The sequence below is a fragment of the Tachypleus tridentatus genome, chromosome 7 (assembly GCF_004210375.1).
Source record: "Tachypleus tridentatus isolate NWPU-2018 chromosome 7, ASM421037v1, whole genome shotgun sequence".
NCBI classification, from domain to species: Eukaryota; Metazoa; Arthropoda; class Merostomata; order Xiphosura; family Limulidae; genus Tachypleus; species Tachypleus tridentatus.
In genome coordinates, this window is record NC_134831.1 from 23,094,552 (window position 1) to 23,114,609 (window position 20,058).

A 20,058-nucleotide genomic window follows, 5' to 3' on the forward strand; every position below is an offset into this window, starting at 1 on the left:
AAAAGAGCTCCATTGAGGTATTTTGGATGTTGTTTGCTTATCTTGGTTGGTTTTGTGAATAATGTGATTCGTGTTTTTGGTGCATTTATAATTGATTATTCATTTGTTGCAGTAGAATTTCTATTTGATTTAATCGTAGTTGTCAATTAGTCGCTGCAATGGTTAGAATATAAGAATTTTTCCATTTCGCCTCATCATCGGTGAACTAGGAAAGAAGTAGAAATTTTGATGTGTCAGCAACATTTCACTCACATACATCTTCCTTGTGGGAGATCGATTTTCATATTCCGATAAATATACACAGATTTTTCAGACATGGTAAATATTATCCCTGTATTCTTTGATAGTTTGTTTAGGCAGAGTGTTCATGATGAAACTTTATAGAAGACGAAAGACTTTCGAAACGTCGTTCTCTGCACTTGTGTCTCCACAACAGGCAGTTGCAGTCTATTTACAGAGTTTCATCATATCATGCCCGTACTTAAATATCTTTTAAACACAACAGATGGCGATACATATCGATGGATAGCCCAGATAAGTATATCTTTCAGAGAGATATAATATAGAAATATAAAGAAACAAGTGTGTTAAAATTTATAAATTTTAAAATAAAGTAGGGATCTTACTACAAAAATAATGAAACAAGAATTAAAACTTCTCTCACAAAATTTAACCCCTACTTTGGTAGCCTTATACACTCATCTCTAGAACAGTACAAGGATCACATTTTATACAATCATCTCTAGAACAGTACAAGGATCACATTTTATACACTCATCTCTAGAACAGTACAAGAATCACATTTTATACACTCATCTCTAGAACAGTACAAGGATCACATTTTATACACTCATCTCTAGAACAGTACAAGGATCACATTTTATACAATCATCTCTAGAACAGTACAAGGATCACATTTTATACACTCATCTCTAGAACAGTACAAGGATCACATTTTATACAATCATCTCTAGAACAGTACAAGGATCACATTTTATACACTCATCTCTAGAACAGTACAAGGATCACATTTTATACAATCATCTCTAGAACAGTACAAGGATCACATTTTATACACTCATCTCTAGAACAATACAAGGATCACATTTTATTCACTCAACTCTAAACCAATACAAGGATCACATTTTATACACTCATCTCTAGAACAGTACAAGGATCACATTTTATACACTCATCTCTAGAACAGTACAAGGATCACATTTTATACACTCATCTCTAGAACAGTACAAGGATGACATTTTATTCACTCATCTCTAGAACAGTACAAGGATCACATTTTATTCACTCATCTCTAGAACAGTACAAGGATCACATTTTATACACTCATCTCTAGAACAGTACAAGGATCACATTTTATACACTCATATCTAGAACAGTACAAGGATCACATTTTATACACTCATCTCTAGAACAGTACAAGGATCACATTTTATATACTCATCTCTAGACTAATACAAGGATCACATTTTATACACTTATCTCAAGACCAATACAAAGATCACATTTTATACATTCATCTCTATACCAATACAAGGATTACATTTTATACACTTATCTCTAGACCAATACAAGGATCACATTTTATACACTTATCTCTAGACGAATACAAGGATTACATTTTATACACTTATCTCTAAACCAATACAAGGATTACATTTTACACACTCATCTCCATATCAATACAAGGATTACATTTTATAAATTTATGATTGTGGTGTTAATTCCTGTAAAAAGGTATAGGTATCAGGGATATGGCTACACTGAAAATTTATATATGTTACCTTCATTTCATAGACCTTTAAAATGAATAAATATATATTGAGGAAACAACTAAAATTTTGATGTTGTTTTGAGACGAGAAAATTGACACAAAAATTTAGACAGTTTCATTCACCTATATGGATCAAAATGAAACAAAATCTTAATGCATGTCAAAAATCTAGTCTGTATGAAACTATGAAATAACTATCACAGTAATAGTGAAACGAGAAATAAACTGTTAGAACTTTTTTTTTTTCATTTTTAGAGTCAAAAATAGCAGCATTTTTAAAGATGAAACATTTAGAATCCAAACTACTGCAATGCTAACATAATATGCGATTTAATCAAAACGTTTAAAGTTGTGTATGTCTTCAAGTAACATTCTATATTTTACTGGATACAAAAGACTGAAACTGATATTTCAATAAATCCTTACAAACAACAACAGGAGAGTACACTTTGAACATTAATCAAGAAATGGTTGTTCATTTGATTGAAGTTTGTGCTCCAGTAAAAGTGAAAGCCACTTTGGATGATCTGCTGTGTCCACGGAGGGAATTCGAATCGCTTATTTTAGTGTTATAAATCTGTAGACTTTCTCCTGTCCCATACGGGGACATATGAAGTTTCCAACTAAAGTAGAGATTGAAAATTGTTTTAAAGTCTGTTCAATTTGTATCAGTTTATTTGCTTACGTACCTTTTAATTCAGCATATATTTAGGTTTGGATACTTTGAATAGAAACTCTATGAATAACCAACGATCCAGACTTTACTTTAAATTTTTTTTCCTATTTATGTATTAAAATTTAGGCTTATTTAATTTAAAATTTATTTATTGGTGGGTTATAATATACAGTGAGATCGAAATCACATCAAATGTAGAGAGGATTGCTGTCTATATTCCCAACCTTAAAGGAAATGGAAGAGCTTACTACAGAACTGGAGCATACACAAAGGTCAATAATTATGTTTCTGTTATATGCAAAACTCGTATGCATCATGCCACTGTCATTTAGTAAGATGCTATCGGTGTCCTCAATGAATTTAATTTTTTTTTTTGCCATCAGTCGTTGTTGTACAACATTCGAATACTTCTTTTTGTATAAGTCTCTATTATTTTGTAATTTTTGGTTGTACAATGCTTGTAATAGATTTATGTCTAGGTTATTGCTTTCAGAGCAATATAGGCTAGTGATAGTAAGGTTATGTTATTTTTTAGGGTTATTTCTAGTCCTATACTTTTATTTTCGGAAATGAAGGCTATATCATGTGTTTTTATAAGAGGCTAGTATGATCCCTTAATTTGTCTGTTATTTCTTACAGTAAGAAATTTATTTAAATTAAATCTGTTATGTTTATTTAGCATTGTGTTTGTGATCATAATTATATCCACTTCACTGTGATTTGTTAAATCTTTTATCTCATGTCTCTTGGAATTTAGGCCACCTTCAAGTTAATATGGAGAATTGTGAGTTTATTCATTGTGAGCGAATGGGTGTGCTGTTATTTTTTATATTATATTTAGTGGTACTGCTGTTAGGTGTTTTTGGCGAGTTTTATCAGTATTGTGATAAAATACTGTTTTTATTCTGGCTCTAAGTTTCTTTATTGGTTTGTTTTAGTTTTAATTTTTTTTCTATGTTGTAACATTAATGATTACTCTAGCATATGTTTTTGGGTGTCATGTATTTTGGGATGTGGGAAGAAGAGGTGTCTTCATTATTGGTAATATAAGTTGTGTGTTAGTTTGTTCGTATGGTATATGTTGTGTCTATTCGTCTTTTTGTTGTTGTTGTGTGTATTATGCAATATTTCATTTGGTTATTGTTTGGTCATGAGACCAAGGAGGATCAGGCACACCTGATTCTCTATCTTTCTCTTTAGTCTTGATTGTTGGATGAAGTTCACATTAATTCTTCAGTAGAATATGGTTTAGTACTTAGGAAAACCTTAGCAATATTTCATTTGCACGTGTAAGTAACCCTTTCAACCCATGTTCAGAAATGTATAACGTTGAATTTTAAGGTTTTTAACTTATACTCCTCTTTTTTAATCATTGTTAATATAACGTTTTGTTCATTTAAACGGTTCTATAAATATAAATTGCAAACATATAGCACTAATTCTATTTTCACATAAATAAGCCTTTAGAAGATAATGTTAACACTATATCAACTATCAGTTTATCCAGTAGTGGATAGCCATAAGGAGTTTACTAGATTTTATGATGAGAGGTACTTAGTTCTATTATCATCATGTACAATAGTTTTTCAGCATTCGTAAAAATTCATTTTATACAATATTAAACTTGTACTTTCCACTACTTAACACTGCTGATATGAAGTGGTAAATGTGTGCATGTCGTGAACTTCTAGAGCAGTTGTTCGAGATGGTCCTCTGGATGATGCACGGGCTGGTTCAAAATTCAAGTCACTGACATATAACATCATGGCTCAGGCCATACCAGAGAACAAAATAGTTGCAGTAGGACCAGTATGTGGGTTACATATTTTTTTACCCCACCAAAGTAGTCTAACGAATAAAATTAGGCCTCTTTGTTATTAATACGTGATAATAGACGTAGTTTATAATTAAATTTTAATTTATTTAAAATTTAGCTCATAATTTATGTTTGTAGGAATATTCAAATTCTCAATTTTCATTTTATGTCTTATGTTATATGTCTGAATACCAATTTGTCAATCAATGAAAAAAAAACAACTTATTTACAGCTATGAAAATCCATGTGAGCCCAGATACTAGAACAATCCTGAAGAATTTTGGGACATTCAGAATCTCTTTGCGAGGAGAAGTTACTCTTAAGGTACATTAGTCTTTCAATCCAAAGTTTACATAATTTTTTGTAACAATGTACAACTTAGATTTCGTTTGCAAGTTCTATAAGATGTAATGGATATGTGAAAATCTTATCTTTTCCAGTACTGTGTAGATGGAACACTTCATAACATTATAACCACCACTTTGATCTTCAACCTGTAAAATACTGGCACTGAATGTTAATACATCAGAGAAAAAGTACACACTCTTTCATGTAGTTCGCATATGACAAATATTCTTGTTAAAATGCAACTTCTTATCATGTTAACTAACAGACGTGAATAATTATTCTAACATTTCCTAAGCTGTCTGTTAGAAAGTTTGAGTATCAACTTTTACATATAAAGCAGGTTGGCGAAGCGTGAAATCGTAACTGTTTACAGCAAAATAATTGCTTGTTTGATTTAAAATAAACACAAAAATAACATGTTTAAAAACTTGTGCGTGAGTTTTTCTCTAGCAAAGCCACTTCGGGCTATCTGCTGTGTGGACCGAAGGGAATCGAACCTATTTCAAAAAAAGAGACAACACACAAAGAAGGAATTTCCTTGAAAGCGACATATCGAGTAACTAACCTTCATCTGACTAAGAGCACTCTACAGAACTAATATCAAATCGCCATCTATTTTTAAAATGACATTTCATGTTATAAGCTACTGACATCAATACTTTTCTTAGTAAATGTAGCTTATTAGGTGTTCTAACAAAAGACACCTAAAATATTTATTGAGCATTATATTTGTCAGTTATAAATAACATGTTAATCTTTGTATTGTATGAAATTGCTACCAAAACTAACGATATATTTTAACTTTTTTCTAACTAGGTCAGGATTAAACCAATCATATATCCATCATGCAATAATACATAAAATATACTTCACTGAACTACACGTAATCAGTTACTTAATAATATGAATATTAATTATAGTTTATTTCTTATTTTGATTAACCAGTCTATTGTTTCTTGGGTATCGGGTAAGGGATAAATGCTCTTGACTGTTCAACCATTCACCTTCTTAAAATCCACACAGAACCTTAATTTTCCGTCTTTTTTAGGAACTAATACAACTAGGAATGTCTACTGTTCTTTATTAATCCTGGTTCAAACATCTTTTTTACACATTCTTGATCCCGTGATTATCTGGCACTCTACAGAGTCTCTGTGTTATAAGTTTACTGTTATTCAACATTGTTTCAAGTTTAACCTTATTTCTACAGCTATTAGAAACGGCACCAAACCTTGTTTATGTTTTTCTTCTACTTTTCCTAAGATGGAATCCCAATCAATCTTACTTTGTTGTATTTGTTTCGTAATATTTCCTATACTGTGCTATCGCACTGTAGCGAATTTTTCTCTTTTAGTAGTCTTACCTACTACTACATGTTTGGGAAGCATTACTTTTTATATTCAATACTTTTATAGGTGCTGTGTCTTTCTCGAACACTTTACTAGTAGAGGAAGCCATACAAACTCCCGCCTCTTCTACTTCAATCAGTTAACACTTTAGCTTCAACAATGAATTGACTTCTCACAAGCATTTCAGTTACTTTAATCTCACAGATATGCTTTCTCTCAAACATTTATGTTAGACATACATATAGAGTCATTTGAGGGGTCTGAATTACTAATTCCCTGTCTTAAACTTATATTTTTTATGTCATTCTACCTTATACCACTAACACTTACTTTATTATTTGTCTTCTCACTACTACTATTACTGATGCTAGGCCTAGAGCTTTTCTGTTTATTTTCACTCATTGGATTTAGCATTGAACACTGCGTATTCTTACCATACCGACCATTTCGTGTATCATTATGCTTAGAAGGATTAGTTCTTTCATATTTGACTGTTTATCCTTAACCTTTCTGATGTTAGAGTTTGATGTCTGACTATTAATTTTAGTCAGTAGGAAAAGTATCATTTGTCTCAACTTTTGCACTTAAAGCTGAATGTACAAGCTCTTCAAAGCTTAAGATTTCCATGTGTAGCTTACATCTGGCAACATATATTACAGTCATGAACTTTTAAGAAATCCTGCCCTATAATACCATCTGTTTCTAATTCTATCTGCCTACAAATTTAAAATCAGTGTTCTGTATCTAATCTTTTCATTTTCATCTGAACACTAAACTTGTCTAGCATCTTAACAGGATGTCCTATTGGGGAAGTTAAAACACTTTTAGGAACTTTCTTCCAAGCATTATTCAGCAACTCGAATTTTTAACCACTAGTTCCGCAATTAGCAGTGGAAACTGAGTGCCTGTGTCAACCAGTAACGGACATTTCATTAACATTACGGACACTTAACTTTTATACCATACTGAAGGAGGTACTTCTCTACTTTTGCTTAGTAAACCCGGTGAGAATGAACTTTTTTGATACTGTAGTGAACGTGGAGCTACTGGTATTTCTCAGGAACTTCCTTCTTAAAGCCCGAGCCTTTGGGATTTTTTTTTGTTTTCTGTCTTCAGAGAGCATCTGTAGTCTTGAGCCACGTAGTCTATAATACCACAAATAGAGCAAGATAGCTGCTCATTTCTCTTCTGTTAAAAAACAAAATAAAACAGTTCTTTACTACACAGCCAGTTCTGCCCCAATGAAAATACTGGAAGGCATCGGGATTATTTTGGTTGTTTTACCGGCCTGCTTTTTTAATTTTATTACTATTTACTACATTTACTGTAGCATGTTGGGAGTTATATATCTAGTTTTGTCGTACCTTCTCCCAAGTAGCTACTTCACTTAATTCCAGTGAGGGTGCATCAGGCGTATTTGCTTCGTTTACATTTCTACAGACTGTGTTACTAAGAAAAACTAGGATTTAGGGTACTCTGGATCATCATTTCATTTGGGTGTCTATATGCTCTGCAGAGTATATTATCCAGCTCTTGTAACTTACATTTGGGTGTCTATATGCTGTGCAGAGTATATTATCCAGCTCTTATAGCCATGCGTGCCATTTTTCCGCTGAAACGCGGATTTCCGCGGTTTTCAAACGGCCAACGATCACCCACGAGATTTGTGTAAATTCGATGAGAAAATATGAGCGATTTGGGGGCCGGGTAGGTGTTTTTTGAGGAAAAATCGTATTTTTTCAATGTTTATTGCAGAAAAAAAACAAAACTGACCGCCATCTTGGAGGCAGTCTCGTTTTGTCTCGTTGCAGGTCTCGTGTGCATACCAGACAATAAAATATTCTCTACGCTGCAAAGAAATAACAGCGATTGAAATGTTTAAAAGGAAAGATGTTCATTTTGATCCTGTAGACAAGAGAATGTGTAAGGATATTAGATCAACAGCTTCAAAGTATACCTCAAAGCTGAGGGAGAATCAGAAGAAAAGGGCAGAAAGGCTTGAGGCCTATGGTTCTGTGAAATCTGGCCCAGCCACCTTGGCTAAAGAAAAAGTTCAGAAAACCGCATAGGCACAGAAAGCTGCCCATTCAGAGAAGGAGAGAAAAAAAGCTCGGAAGAGAGCACTGGAAACCCTTGTCTCGAAAAAGAGGAAAGTAGCCAAGATTGATTAAAGGAAATTAAGTGATTTGAAATTTGACTGTAATTTATGCAGCAGAGCAGAAGTTGATATCAGTGACTGAAAAACATTTTATTATTATCTGCAGCATACAGTGCCAGTGGTTTATTTTAAAGCATATCATTAATTTTATTTTGAAGCAATGTCAAAGCTTTCCTTGATTTGCTGTTTCAGCTTGTATTGTGAAAGAATGAAAAATATACTGATATTGAAGTACCAATAATTTACTGACAAGATTGTATAGATGAACAAGTTTTACTGTAGGTAGTCATGTAGAGTAATTTTAAGTAATTTGAAATTTTAATGGAATACATGCAGCAGAGCAGTAGTTGTTGATGTCAGTGACTGTACAAAATTTAATTTCTGAGGCATATCACTGATATCAGTGGTTCAGTATTGAACCATATCAGTAGTTGAATTTTTAAGCAATATCATAGCTTTCCCTCATATGCTGTTTTAGTTTGTATTGTCAATTTGTGAAAGAATGGAAAATTCACTGACATTAAGGTACCAGTAGTATAATGACAAGATTGCATAGATGAACAATTTGAACTGTAGGTAGTCATGATTAGTCAAAAGAGTAATTTTATGTGATTTGAAAATTGTATGGAATATATGCAGCAGAGAAGTAGTTATTGGCAATGACTGTAAAACATTTAATTGGCAGCATACCAGTAGTTGATGATGATGATGTTATTGATGACAAAAAGGATAATAATGAAATTATTTGTATTTGAAATATTTACTGAGTTATTTTGGCTTTATTAACTCATATTACTAATATATTTTGATTTAGAAAAAAATTAAACTGAATAAATAGCAAATAAACAATCTTAAATTTCATTTATTTACTTTTTATTTTATTTGTCAATTTTAGATATTTTGATATATCTTCTAAAAATGAATGCAAATTAAAAGAATAAATCAATCTGCTAAAAACTGTAAATGAAAGTTATATTTTTTATTAGTTTGATTTAGTCTTTTAATTTCCTTTTGTTATTTTATATGATATATATTGTGTACTTTTCCAACATTGCAATGTCAAAAAACATAAAGAAATTATGTCCCAGATTGCACCAAATAGCATCCATTTTTTAAAAATTTCCTGGGGGGGCATGCCCCTGGACCTCCTAGTCAGGCGCAGCTGTGGCGCCTCTGGTGCCAGGCTATATACCTTTTCCTCTTTTTTTCATAAATGTCATTGGCATGCCTGTATAGCATACATTCAAACACTCTGACTGACTCACCTTGATCTGAGTCAAGTTATGTTATTGTGTCAGAATTACCTTTGTTATTTCTTACTTTCTGTATTTTTCCTTTAATATTATATGTGCTCCCGTTTTGCTTTACTGACTGCAGGTAATGTTGCAACATATCTAACAAAAGTGTCCTTTGAGATTTAACTACAAATGTCTCTGATACACTCCCATAAAATTTCTTTGGAAATAACTTTTGATTTGTTTTATCTATCAAATCCCAAATCTGCTCAATTGGCTCTTTGGGGGCTATTGCATCACATGACACTAACAGCTTCCTTCTTAGTTAAGTAATTTCTGCATAGGTTGGATGGAGTGTTCAATAATAAACAGTCCAGTTTTTGTATTTTTATCAAATTACAATCTCTTGATAATACTTTGAGATCAAAGTAAAGGGTTTTCAACTGCTACACGACCAAATATTCCATTCTCGTTGAGTCTTCTTCATACTGTAGACACTTTACTGTCATTGGTCGTTTATCTTCTGCTTAAAATCAGTGAAAGTCTTTCTTCTGTTCCGAAGGCTACACAGACGAGAGATACTTAACATCAGTATAGTTAAGTTGAGGTGTTCTGGTTCTTCCTTTTCTATTTTTAAATTTATCTGTCTCGGTCTCACGATCTGTAGTGTGCTTGACAGTGTTGGGGGAGTGTTTCAAGTCTACAGCAATTTGTTAGATAGTTCAACCAGCATCACGTAAACCTTTTATACAGACTAGGATATGCTCTACTGACAATTCTTTATGCATTTTTATGGGCCACGTCATGACATCAAAACTTAACGTCTAGTGTTAAACACTGTTTTTATCAAGGTTTATTTGTGAAGTACTCTTAAATTGATTTTATGTAGCATATACCAGTACCATATGCACCATATGCTAGCTCCTTGATAGCTTCTTTCTATATAGTTAAGACTGCATAGAATACCATGACAACTCTTCAAAAACCTAAATTTGATTAGTATGTTCACTCATGCAAAACTCTTATGGCATTCCCTTGGTACAAATATATGGGAATTCTAAATAATGATAAGTGTTCTTACTCTGCCTCATTCATTTGCCAACAGGAATCAGTGAAACATTATCATAGTATTGAAATTTACATTCTGTAATGATATGGAAACACTAACTCTATAAAATGGAAAAAAAGGGCAAAATATTCTCTTTTCCTAACATTTTTGCACAGTAATGTACATTTGGTAATTACTATTAACACATCAAATCTACAGATGAATTAATTATATATAACTATTCCGATAACACTAACTAAATGTACAGCATTACTACATACCTGAATATTAAAATCCAAAAACAAAATTATTATTTAAAGTCTAAGGAATTTCTAGACTATATTTCTATTTTGCCCACATATCAGAGCAGGTTATACTTGGCCATGTAGTGAAACTAGGATATTTCTGGTTATTAACAGTTAAAACAAAATAATGGTCTAGGAAGTTCTAAACAATACTTTTGCCTTGAGTATTTACTATATAATATTACGCATGCAGCCATGTAATGACAACATATTATAGCTGGCCTAATTACAAAAACAAATGGTGATATTATGATTTAGGTAGATTGTAGACTACAGTTTTACCTTGCTTATATATTGGCGTATGTTATGAATACGACCATATATACATTTAGTTACACCTGGGTTGTTATAACTACAACAAAATGATTATCTACATCTACGAGTGTTACGATTTCTTGACAATATTTCTGTCTGCTCTATTTACCATATGGCCATGTAATGATTTAAGTTATACCTGGGTTTCTACAACCAAAATAAAATGATCTTATGACCTACACTTTACGATGCATATTTATCAATGCATGTGGCCATATGATAAGACATTAAATTATATCTAGGTTTCTATAATCTAGTATTTTCTAGTATTACGGTTATTGCCATATAAGAGACATTAAAGAATATTTAGATTACTAAAGCCAAAACAAATCATGGTCTAATGGTCTAAGAAGTTCTAAAACTAAACTTCTACCCTTTCTATTTTACAGCATTTGTTAGACATGTGACCATTTAATGAAACATATAGTTATATCTAGGTTACATCTGCATTTAAAACAAAATAATCATATAATGGTCTAAGAAGCTTATTGACTATTCTCAACGCAGATAAACCTCGTGTAGACTTGCTCAAAATTTCACACAAACACATTGTTCTAACTCTTTATCAACGTATGCTATATACATGCCCACAATACTTTAACTTATATATAGATTACTACAACTAATATAAAATGATAATGTCTTATCTAAGGAACATCTAAGTTATATTTCTATCATTCCTGCTTACCACCTCTTGTGGCAATGTAATGACATTAAGGTTTACCTGAATTACTGCAACCAAATAAAAATGATCTTATAGTTTGGAAAGATTCTATCAAGTGTACAAAGAACCTTTGAATCTTATTGTGTAAAAACTATGGCTGTTTATGACTTTTGCTTGATATAACGGGGGATATATGTCATTATTATTATAGACGGAAACCCTTTGTTTATCTCCTCACAATGTAGTGAAAACTAAATATTTTGACAGATAATTCGTAAGAAGTCATTTAAATGTACCAGATATCTAAATCAAATCATTTAAACAATAAAAGAGATGACCGACAAATACAATATACAGGTTACATTGATTCTGACAGAATTTACAGAAACATTTTATTTCTCTCTTTACATAGCATAGTAAAAAATAAACCCTTTGACAGATAGAACGTAAGAAATTAATAAATCCATTTTGTATCTAAAAAACTCATTCAAACAGTAAGAGAAACAGCCTATATTGAATATTTGTCAGATACTCCATTGTTGTGGATGTGATGAATCGCTGCATTGATTCCTGCATGCAGCTTTTCCTTCCAATTCCTTGATCAATTGAGCAAGTTTTCCCTCCAGCCATCTGAGTTTCATCTGTGAGCTGCTGTTTATGGGTCGAGAAATACTGGACACTCGTTTGTGAAGCAGAACATACACGGTTATTCATCTTTTTGTCAATTACGATTTCCAGGAATTTTTTCTTCTGATGTACTAGGTATTTTGATATCAAAATTTTTCATGCAGGTTAACTGAAAAATTTCTCTTGACTTTCAGAGTACTATATGAAATCAGAAGAACTATTTGAAATGTTCTGTAAAGATCTGTGTGTGTGAGGGGGGCAAAGTGCAGAATGTTTCCTGATAGAAATAATCCAATAGATTATTTTTACTCTTGGCAACTTCAACAGAAGCAGCGCATCTAATAAAAAAGGATTATGCTTGTTTCAGAAAGTTGGGGGAGTCTAACAGGTGACTCCATTCATTGGAAAGTGAATAAGCCAAAGCAGATGTTAATTGGCCATTATAAATTAATTTGTCACAAGGATAGTTAAATCGCTTCCTAGTCTGTATTGGATTAGTTCATTGTAGGTTAGAATTCCAGGAGCTAACGACCTTTGTTAAAGGTTATCTCAGAGGTTTCTTCTCAATCATTTTATTTTGACAAAGTTTTGTGGAACTTCACGAAAATCAGCCCTCAATTCATAAAGAACGTTTTTTTTGTTTGTCTTGACACATACCTTTCAGAAAGAACTCACTTAACATTAAACTCAACTGAACTACGCGAACTGGACGCAAATTACTTTTGTAGATCTGGTTTGAGATCTGATCAGATTTCACGAACTCCATTACTTGTGTAACAGAAACTTCTTTAACTTATTTTTCAGAATTGTTTGAAGTTTCTGCTGCAGCTAAGTGTCTAAGAGATGGTTGCCTTGGAATTATCTGAGGATTGGTTTAAGTTGTTTAAATAGAGAAGCAAAGAACTGAAGTCTGGCCTACAAAAGGTTGATTTTTCTGAAAGGCACCAATAATTTTTGTCAAACTCTTGGATTATTTAAATTTAATTTGCTTTGTTTAAATTGCTTCAAAATATTTCGTTAGGCTTAGCAACACAAAAATAAGGCAGTTAGCCACAAGATTCTATTGCCATCGCACACCGAAAAATTTAAAATAAAATTTGGTACATAGTAATTTTATTATGAATAATTAGTAACTTAATTATATATTTATCATTATTTTTTATTACTTCGTATTTGGTGTTATTTCAAATTTGCTACCAAATTCCAATGTAACATAATATTTTGATTTTATGTCCTAACAATAAAAAATATGAACTTTTAATTATTTTTTATGACATTGTAGACATTCTAGTCTATTTACAAACTCATTTTACAAAAATAACCACAAACTAACACAAATGTATACTGTGGGATATTGATATAAAACTGTTTTGATATTTATTTGCTCCTCACAATTATAATTTGAATTACGAAGTCAATAAAACTCTTACAACAGGGCAATTTTCGTTAACACATATTTTACTAAATTGTTGATTAGATAACTGCTTGATCAATAAATGTCGTAAAATGAATTTTATAGATGTGTGTGTATTCTTATACCAAAGCCACATTGGGTTCTCTGCCGAGCCCACCGAGGGGAATCAAACGCCTGATTTTAGCGTTGTAAATCCGTAGACAAACCGTTGTATTAGAGGGAGTTAATTTTATAGATACTTAATGCGATACTATATTTATTGTTTTTCAGTAATCAATTAGTCTAATATAAATCAAAGTTTGATCATTATTAGTGTTGGAACTGTAATATTATTTTCTGTTTTATTCCAGCTAATAAATACATTTAAACCCATTCCATTCAGTAAATAAACATTTATTCGTTTTTTATTTTATTTCGTCATACTTGTGCACAACGTTCAACCACATAACAAAGACAAATAACCTATAATCATAATCAATAAATGTTATATGTTATATAAGCCTATTTTTCAAAATATACGTACATACCTATGTTATAGGTTGTTGTAATATTATCACATACCATACTATCCATTTCAAAGGCTTATGCCCTATTTATTTCATAATATGTACAGGGAAAAGGGATGATCCGGACATATTGGTTGGAAGGAGAAGATCTGGAAAAACGGACAGTGTACAGAAGAGTTAAATATAACCTTTGAACAAACCTGCTTGACCGACTTTAGAATATTTGTAATCGTATGCTTTAGGTTGTTTTTATAGTGGCTTAAACGTAACATTGCTTATGAAATTTGAAGTATGGTGAAAATATTTATCATCCATATATCTTATATATGCAAGTGATATTTTATTTGTAATTAAGCAAAAGGTTACACAAAAGGCTGTTGTGCTCTACCTAACACGAGTATCAAAACCAGGATTTTATTATTTTAAGAGTGCAAACATGTCGCTGTGCCACTGGGGGAGGATGTGAATGCTACTTTTATGTTGTTGGAGTAAATAAAATGAGTTGTAGATTTAGAAGTTATTTATTTAAAGAGCTGAATTTATGACCTTGTATCCCCTTCCGCTACAGTGGTGCAGTAGCGTGTCTGCTGATTTATACTGTTAGAAACTGGGTTTGTATACTTGTGGTGGGTGGAGCACAGGTAGCCCTTTGTGTAGCTTTGGGCTCAGTAACGAACAAGATCATAATCTTGCTACAGAGTGAGGTGGTTGGAAGGTGTTTCGAGGAACGTGTGCTCTGTAAATGTAACTCTACAAAAATGCATATTCTAACTGAGGAACGTTAGGACACCCTACCCCCTAATAGCTAGTGTTACCCCATTTAGCTGAAATAACTGCAGTGAGACGCTTCTTGTAGCCATCTATCAGTCTCTGACATCGGTCAGAAGAAAGTTTACCCCACTCCCCAATGCAGAATTATTTCAGCTGTGAGATGTTTGAGGGGTTTCTTGCATGTATAGCCCGTTTCAAGTTACCCCACAGCATCTCAATGGGATTAAGATCTGGGCTTTGACTCGGCCATTCCAGGACTCTCCATTTCTTAGTTTTCAGTCAGTCCTTGGTGGATTTACTGGTATGTTTTGGGTCATTGTCGCGTTGCAGGGAACAGTTCCGATTCAGCTTTAATTTTCGTACAGATGGTCTCACATGATCCTCAAGCACCCTCTGATACACAGTAGAATTCATGATGGATTCTATGATTGTGAGTTGTCCAGGTCCTGCTGCAGCAAAGCAGCCCCAAACCATGACACTTCCACTTCCATGCTTCACAGTTGGTATGAGGTTCTTTTCCTGGAATGCTGTATTTGGTTTACGCCAAACATGTCCTCTGTTCTGGTGTCCAAATAATTCAATTTTGGACTCATCTGTCCAAAGAACATTATTCCAGAAGTCCTGATCTTTGTCTATATTTTCTCTGGCAAATTTCAGTCCGGCCTTGATGTTTCTTTTAGAGAGCAAAGGTTTCCTCCTTGCACACCTCCCATGCAAGTTAAACTTTCATGCATTTTCACATCAACAGTAACCAGAGCCTGCTGTAGGTTCCGTGATGACATGTTAGGGTGTTTGGAGACCTCTTTTAGCATCTTGCGGCCTGCTCTCGGGGTGAACTTGCTTGGACGATCAGACCTGGGCATGTTGGCAGTTGTTTTGAAAGCCCTCCACTTGTTAACTATTTTCCGGACAGTGGAATGGCTGATTTCAAAATCTTTTGGGATCTTTTTAAATCTCTTACCAGACTCATAAGCTGCTATAATTTTCTTTCTGAAGACCTCTGACAGCTCTTTTGCTCTCATTTTGATGCTCACTCTCACTTCAACAGTCAGGAGCACATCAGACTAAATGTCTGAGATTTAAATAGGGCAAGCCTCTTTCAAAATGCTGAGTAACGATCTTCTTATGATGTGCACCTGGTGTGATTCACCTGTGTGTGAGTTGAGTTATTTTAAGTTTGAATAAATGTGGGAGTGTCCTAACCTTTTCCTCAGTTAGAATATGCATTTTTGTAGAATTACATTTACAGAAGATCTTGAAAAGTTTTTTCTTCAGTTTTAATTGTTTAGTTATATTCCTATAATCTCTCAGTATTGTTAAAATTGAGATTAAATATCTATATATCGAAATATGTTACAAAAATACACAGGCTTTCATAGGGTGTCCTAACTTTTTCACATGACTGTAGTTAGGGCTACTAATATGAGCTATATAACTATTGCTTTTATTATGTCTCAAACTCTTTGTCTTGTGTTAATATGTATGAATTTGTTTAGACTCAGTAATCTTATAGAAATGCATGGCGAATAAAGATGTGAAAGCATTAAAGAGTCGATTTTTTTTCTGACGAAAATAACAACATTACTTGATTTTTATGTGTGAGACTTAACTCTCTATTTTTTAAATATAATATGCCAGCGTTTGTTATTTTGCCTTGTTTATATTTTTATTAATAACCCATAAACGCCACTGAATCTGAATCACATTCGTTTCCAACATAAAATGATATACACGACATACTTCTCCATTATAAATATAATTTTTTGTCAATTTATGATTTACAATACAGTCAAAACCACTACGTGACATAGCTATGCCATTATGCATGTTTCGCATAACAGCTAAACTGATTGCACTATCCATAGCAAAAGCAATCTTTTTTGTTGAAAGAAATGTTGTAATACAAATGTCTGAGATATTGAAAGAGAAATAAATAGATATTATATATCATCCCATTTTATATGGACGGTACGTATCTATGGATTACTTGTGATAAAACATACATTTAACAGGTGCTCGAAAAGGCATAACATCACTTATCTTCACGTACTGCAAAGTACATTTTTATCGTTGATTAATGACTTAGCCTCGGGCTCAGGTTACATAACAAAAAACGCGGCTAAGGGGAAAGTGTGGAAAAGTATTATTATAGTTGGTAAGGTAGTTCCTTCCTATAGAATGATTTCAACTACACAGTACTCCTCGAAGTGTTTCAGGGATGCAAAAAGAACAAATTTATCATCATTCTGTATTAAATAAAATCGTACGGGACTTTTTTGAGTTAAGGGGAACATCGGAATGTCTGGGACAGTTTTCTGAGTCCATAAACTGAAATCCTACGTGAAAATCTAATTAAAGAATAAACAAAATGTAAATATTTTATCACGAACTTTTATATTGGTATTCTAAAAACAATTAGAGAAATAAGGTGTTTTTGACTTACTTTCACTGGATGTCGTTACCAGGATTAGAAAGCAGCTAAATGTACGTGTTTCTTAGAATTGGCCCGGCATGGCCAAGCGCGTTAAGGCGTTCGACTCGTAATCCGAGGGTCGTGGGTTCGAATCCGAATCGTGTTAAATATACTCGCCCTTTCAGCCGTGGGGGCGTTATAATGTTACGGTCAATCCCACTATTCGTTGGTAAATAAGTAGCCCAAGAGTTGGCGGTGGGTGGTGATGACTAGCTGCCTTCCCTCTAGTCTTACACTGCAAAATTAGGGACGGCTAGCACAGATAGTCCTCGAGTAGCTTTGTGCGAAATTAAAAAAAACAAACAAACAATCCTTAGAATTTGCGACAGTCAAAACGTTTTTCCTAATAAAATGATATAAAAGCAAACTGTAATTGATGTGTGTGTTTTACTTATAGCAAAGCCACATTGGGCTATCTGCTGAGTCCAACGAGGGAAATCGTACCCCGCATTGTAGCGTTGTAAATCCTTAAACTTGCCGCTGTATAAGCGGGGTCTGTAAGTGACAAAATGACATAGAGGCAGACTGTAAGTGATAGGGTGGAAAAGTATATTGTACATAATTTCAGCACAAAGTGAACACTGAATTTATACATGGATTTCAAATACATGATATGTTTTGTAGAATTTCTAAATGAAGAAATGATTTATGTTTTTGTTTACAGATTTATTATATTTGATTACTTACATGGTAGAACACTTAGCTGTACTAAAGGTTTACTGTAAGATCGACTTCTTAGTTCTCTTAAAATGAGGATTTACTCAGACAAAGGATATTAATTTGAAGATATGACTTCGTTTAAATACAGATTAAAGGTTCTTTTCAGAACCATTACGTCCTGAGAAAGAGAAAGCTATGTTTACACATATCATAGGGTCGCGGGTTCGAATCCCCGCCGCATCAAACATACTTTCCCTTTCAACCGTGAGGACTTTATAATGTGACAATCAATCCCACTATTTGTTGATAAAAGAGTAGCCCAAGAGTTGGCGATGGGTGATGATGACTAGCTGCCTTCCCTCTAGTCTTACACAGCTAACTTAGTGACGGCTAGCGCAGATAGCCCACGTGCAGCTTTGCTCAAAATTCAAAAAACAAACAGACATAGATTTCTTACAATTAAATTGTTATATATTTTTTAAAGGTTTAGGTAAGCGTCTTTTTCAGGGCGAATACATGTTATACAGTACATTAATTATGGAGTTAATGCTTCAAAGACATTTGTTTAAAGAAAAATACACCTGTATAGCCAATGCATAAAACATCTGAATGCTATTTTTAACAACGTATAGTTCGTTCTTCAAATAAAACCTTTCAATATCTACCACAGCCGAAGACATCACGATTTTGTTGCTTTTTTCTCGTGAAGTAACTTAATTTTCACATAGGAAGAATAATTGCTGGGCTTGCAAAGTTGATGATTTCAGCCAATTAGTTGAAAATGTTTTAATTTTAGTTACTGAAATAGAATACACTTAATCTTATACATTTTTACAGATTAAGTTTGTTTTGTTTGAATTTCGCAAAGCTACACGAGGGCTAACTAAGCAGTGTAAGGCTAGAGGGAAGTCAGCTAGTCATCAGCAGCCACCGCCAATTCTTTGGCTATTCTTTTTACCAACGAACAGTGGGATTGACTTTAACATTATAACGCCCCTACGGTGGAAAGGGCGAGGACATTTGGTGTTACGGGGATTTGAACCTGCGACCTTCGAATTACGAATCGAGTGCCTTAACCATCTGGCCATGCCGGGCCAACAGAAGAAATCAGACAGTTCTTGAATAGCTATAATTGACGTTAAATTGTTTATGTTTTAGTTGTCACATTTAATGTAATGAGATTTTCAGCGATTTATAAAAGACGTTTTCTTCCTCACTTTTTGATCATGTAGGGTGTTCATTCCTTTTTTCTCGTAAAGTAGGTAACTTGCTCTCTCTATCAATTGTTAATTTTAGTTCAGTTCGGTAGGACATTTTTTCTAACAACACAGAGATGTTTTAGAACGCTTGTTTAAATAAAAGTTGGAATACCAATGCAGTTTTATTTTTATCTTCAAAATGTGTACAAATGTGAAACGAAAGAAAAAATTATTTTTCAAAATTTGTTTTGGAAAAGATAGAAATGTTTAAAAAGATTGTAACACCAGAATGGAAGTTGTAACTTATTGGAACATTAGGTGAAGATAAAATTACTGAAACACTGCAGTTAGAATAATTTCTAATAAATGCTAGAGAGCTTACTGCAAGTAATACGAAAATGGAAAGAAATTGCATGGAGATGAATTGGCATGTTAGTACTAACTTCTACGATTTCGAAACCCTTTTTATACATTTTACTGAAACTGAAACTTTCTTCATGAATCACTATTTAAAAAGAAAGTAATAGCTAGTAATATCACTCATAAAATGTTATGTTATGTTTCACCATATATGTGTTACAAAGATGTGTGTGCTTTCTTATAGCAAAGCCACGTCGGGGTATCTGCTGAGCCCACCGAGGGGAATCGAACCCCTGATTTTGCGTTGTAAATCCGAAGACATACTGCTGTACTAGCGGGGGG

General features: G+C 33.2%; 1 protein-coding gene across 1 annotated transcript in view; it reads left to right on the forward strand.

Moving 5' to 3' along the window:
• The window catches only part of LOC143254933 (atrial natriuretic peptide receptor 1-like), a 109,902-nt gene extending 93,356 nt beyond the window's left edge, over nt 1-16,546 (forward strand). The window contains exons 17-18 of the mRNA XM_076509844.1: nt 4,517-4,608; nt 14,361-16,546. Of these exons, the coding sequence (XP_076365959.1) occupies nt 4,517-4,608; nt 14,361-14,447 (179 nt within the window). The 3' untranslated portion in view covers nt 14,448-16,546. The remainder of the gene's footprint in view (nt 1-4,516; nt 4,609-14,360) is intronic.
• The last annotated feature ends 3,512 nt before the right edge of the window (nt 16,547-20,058 follow it).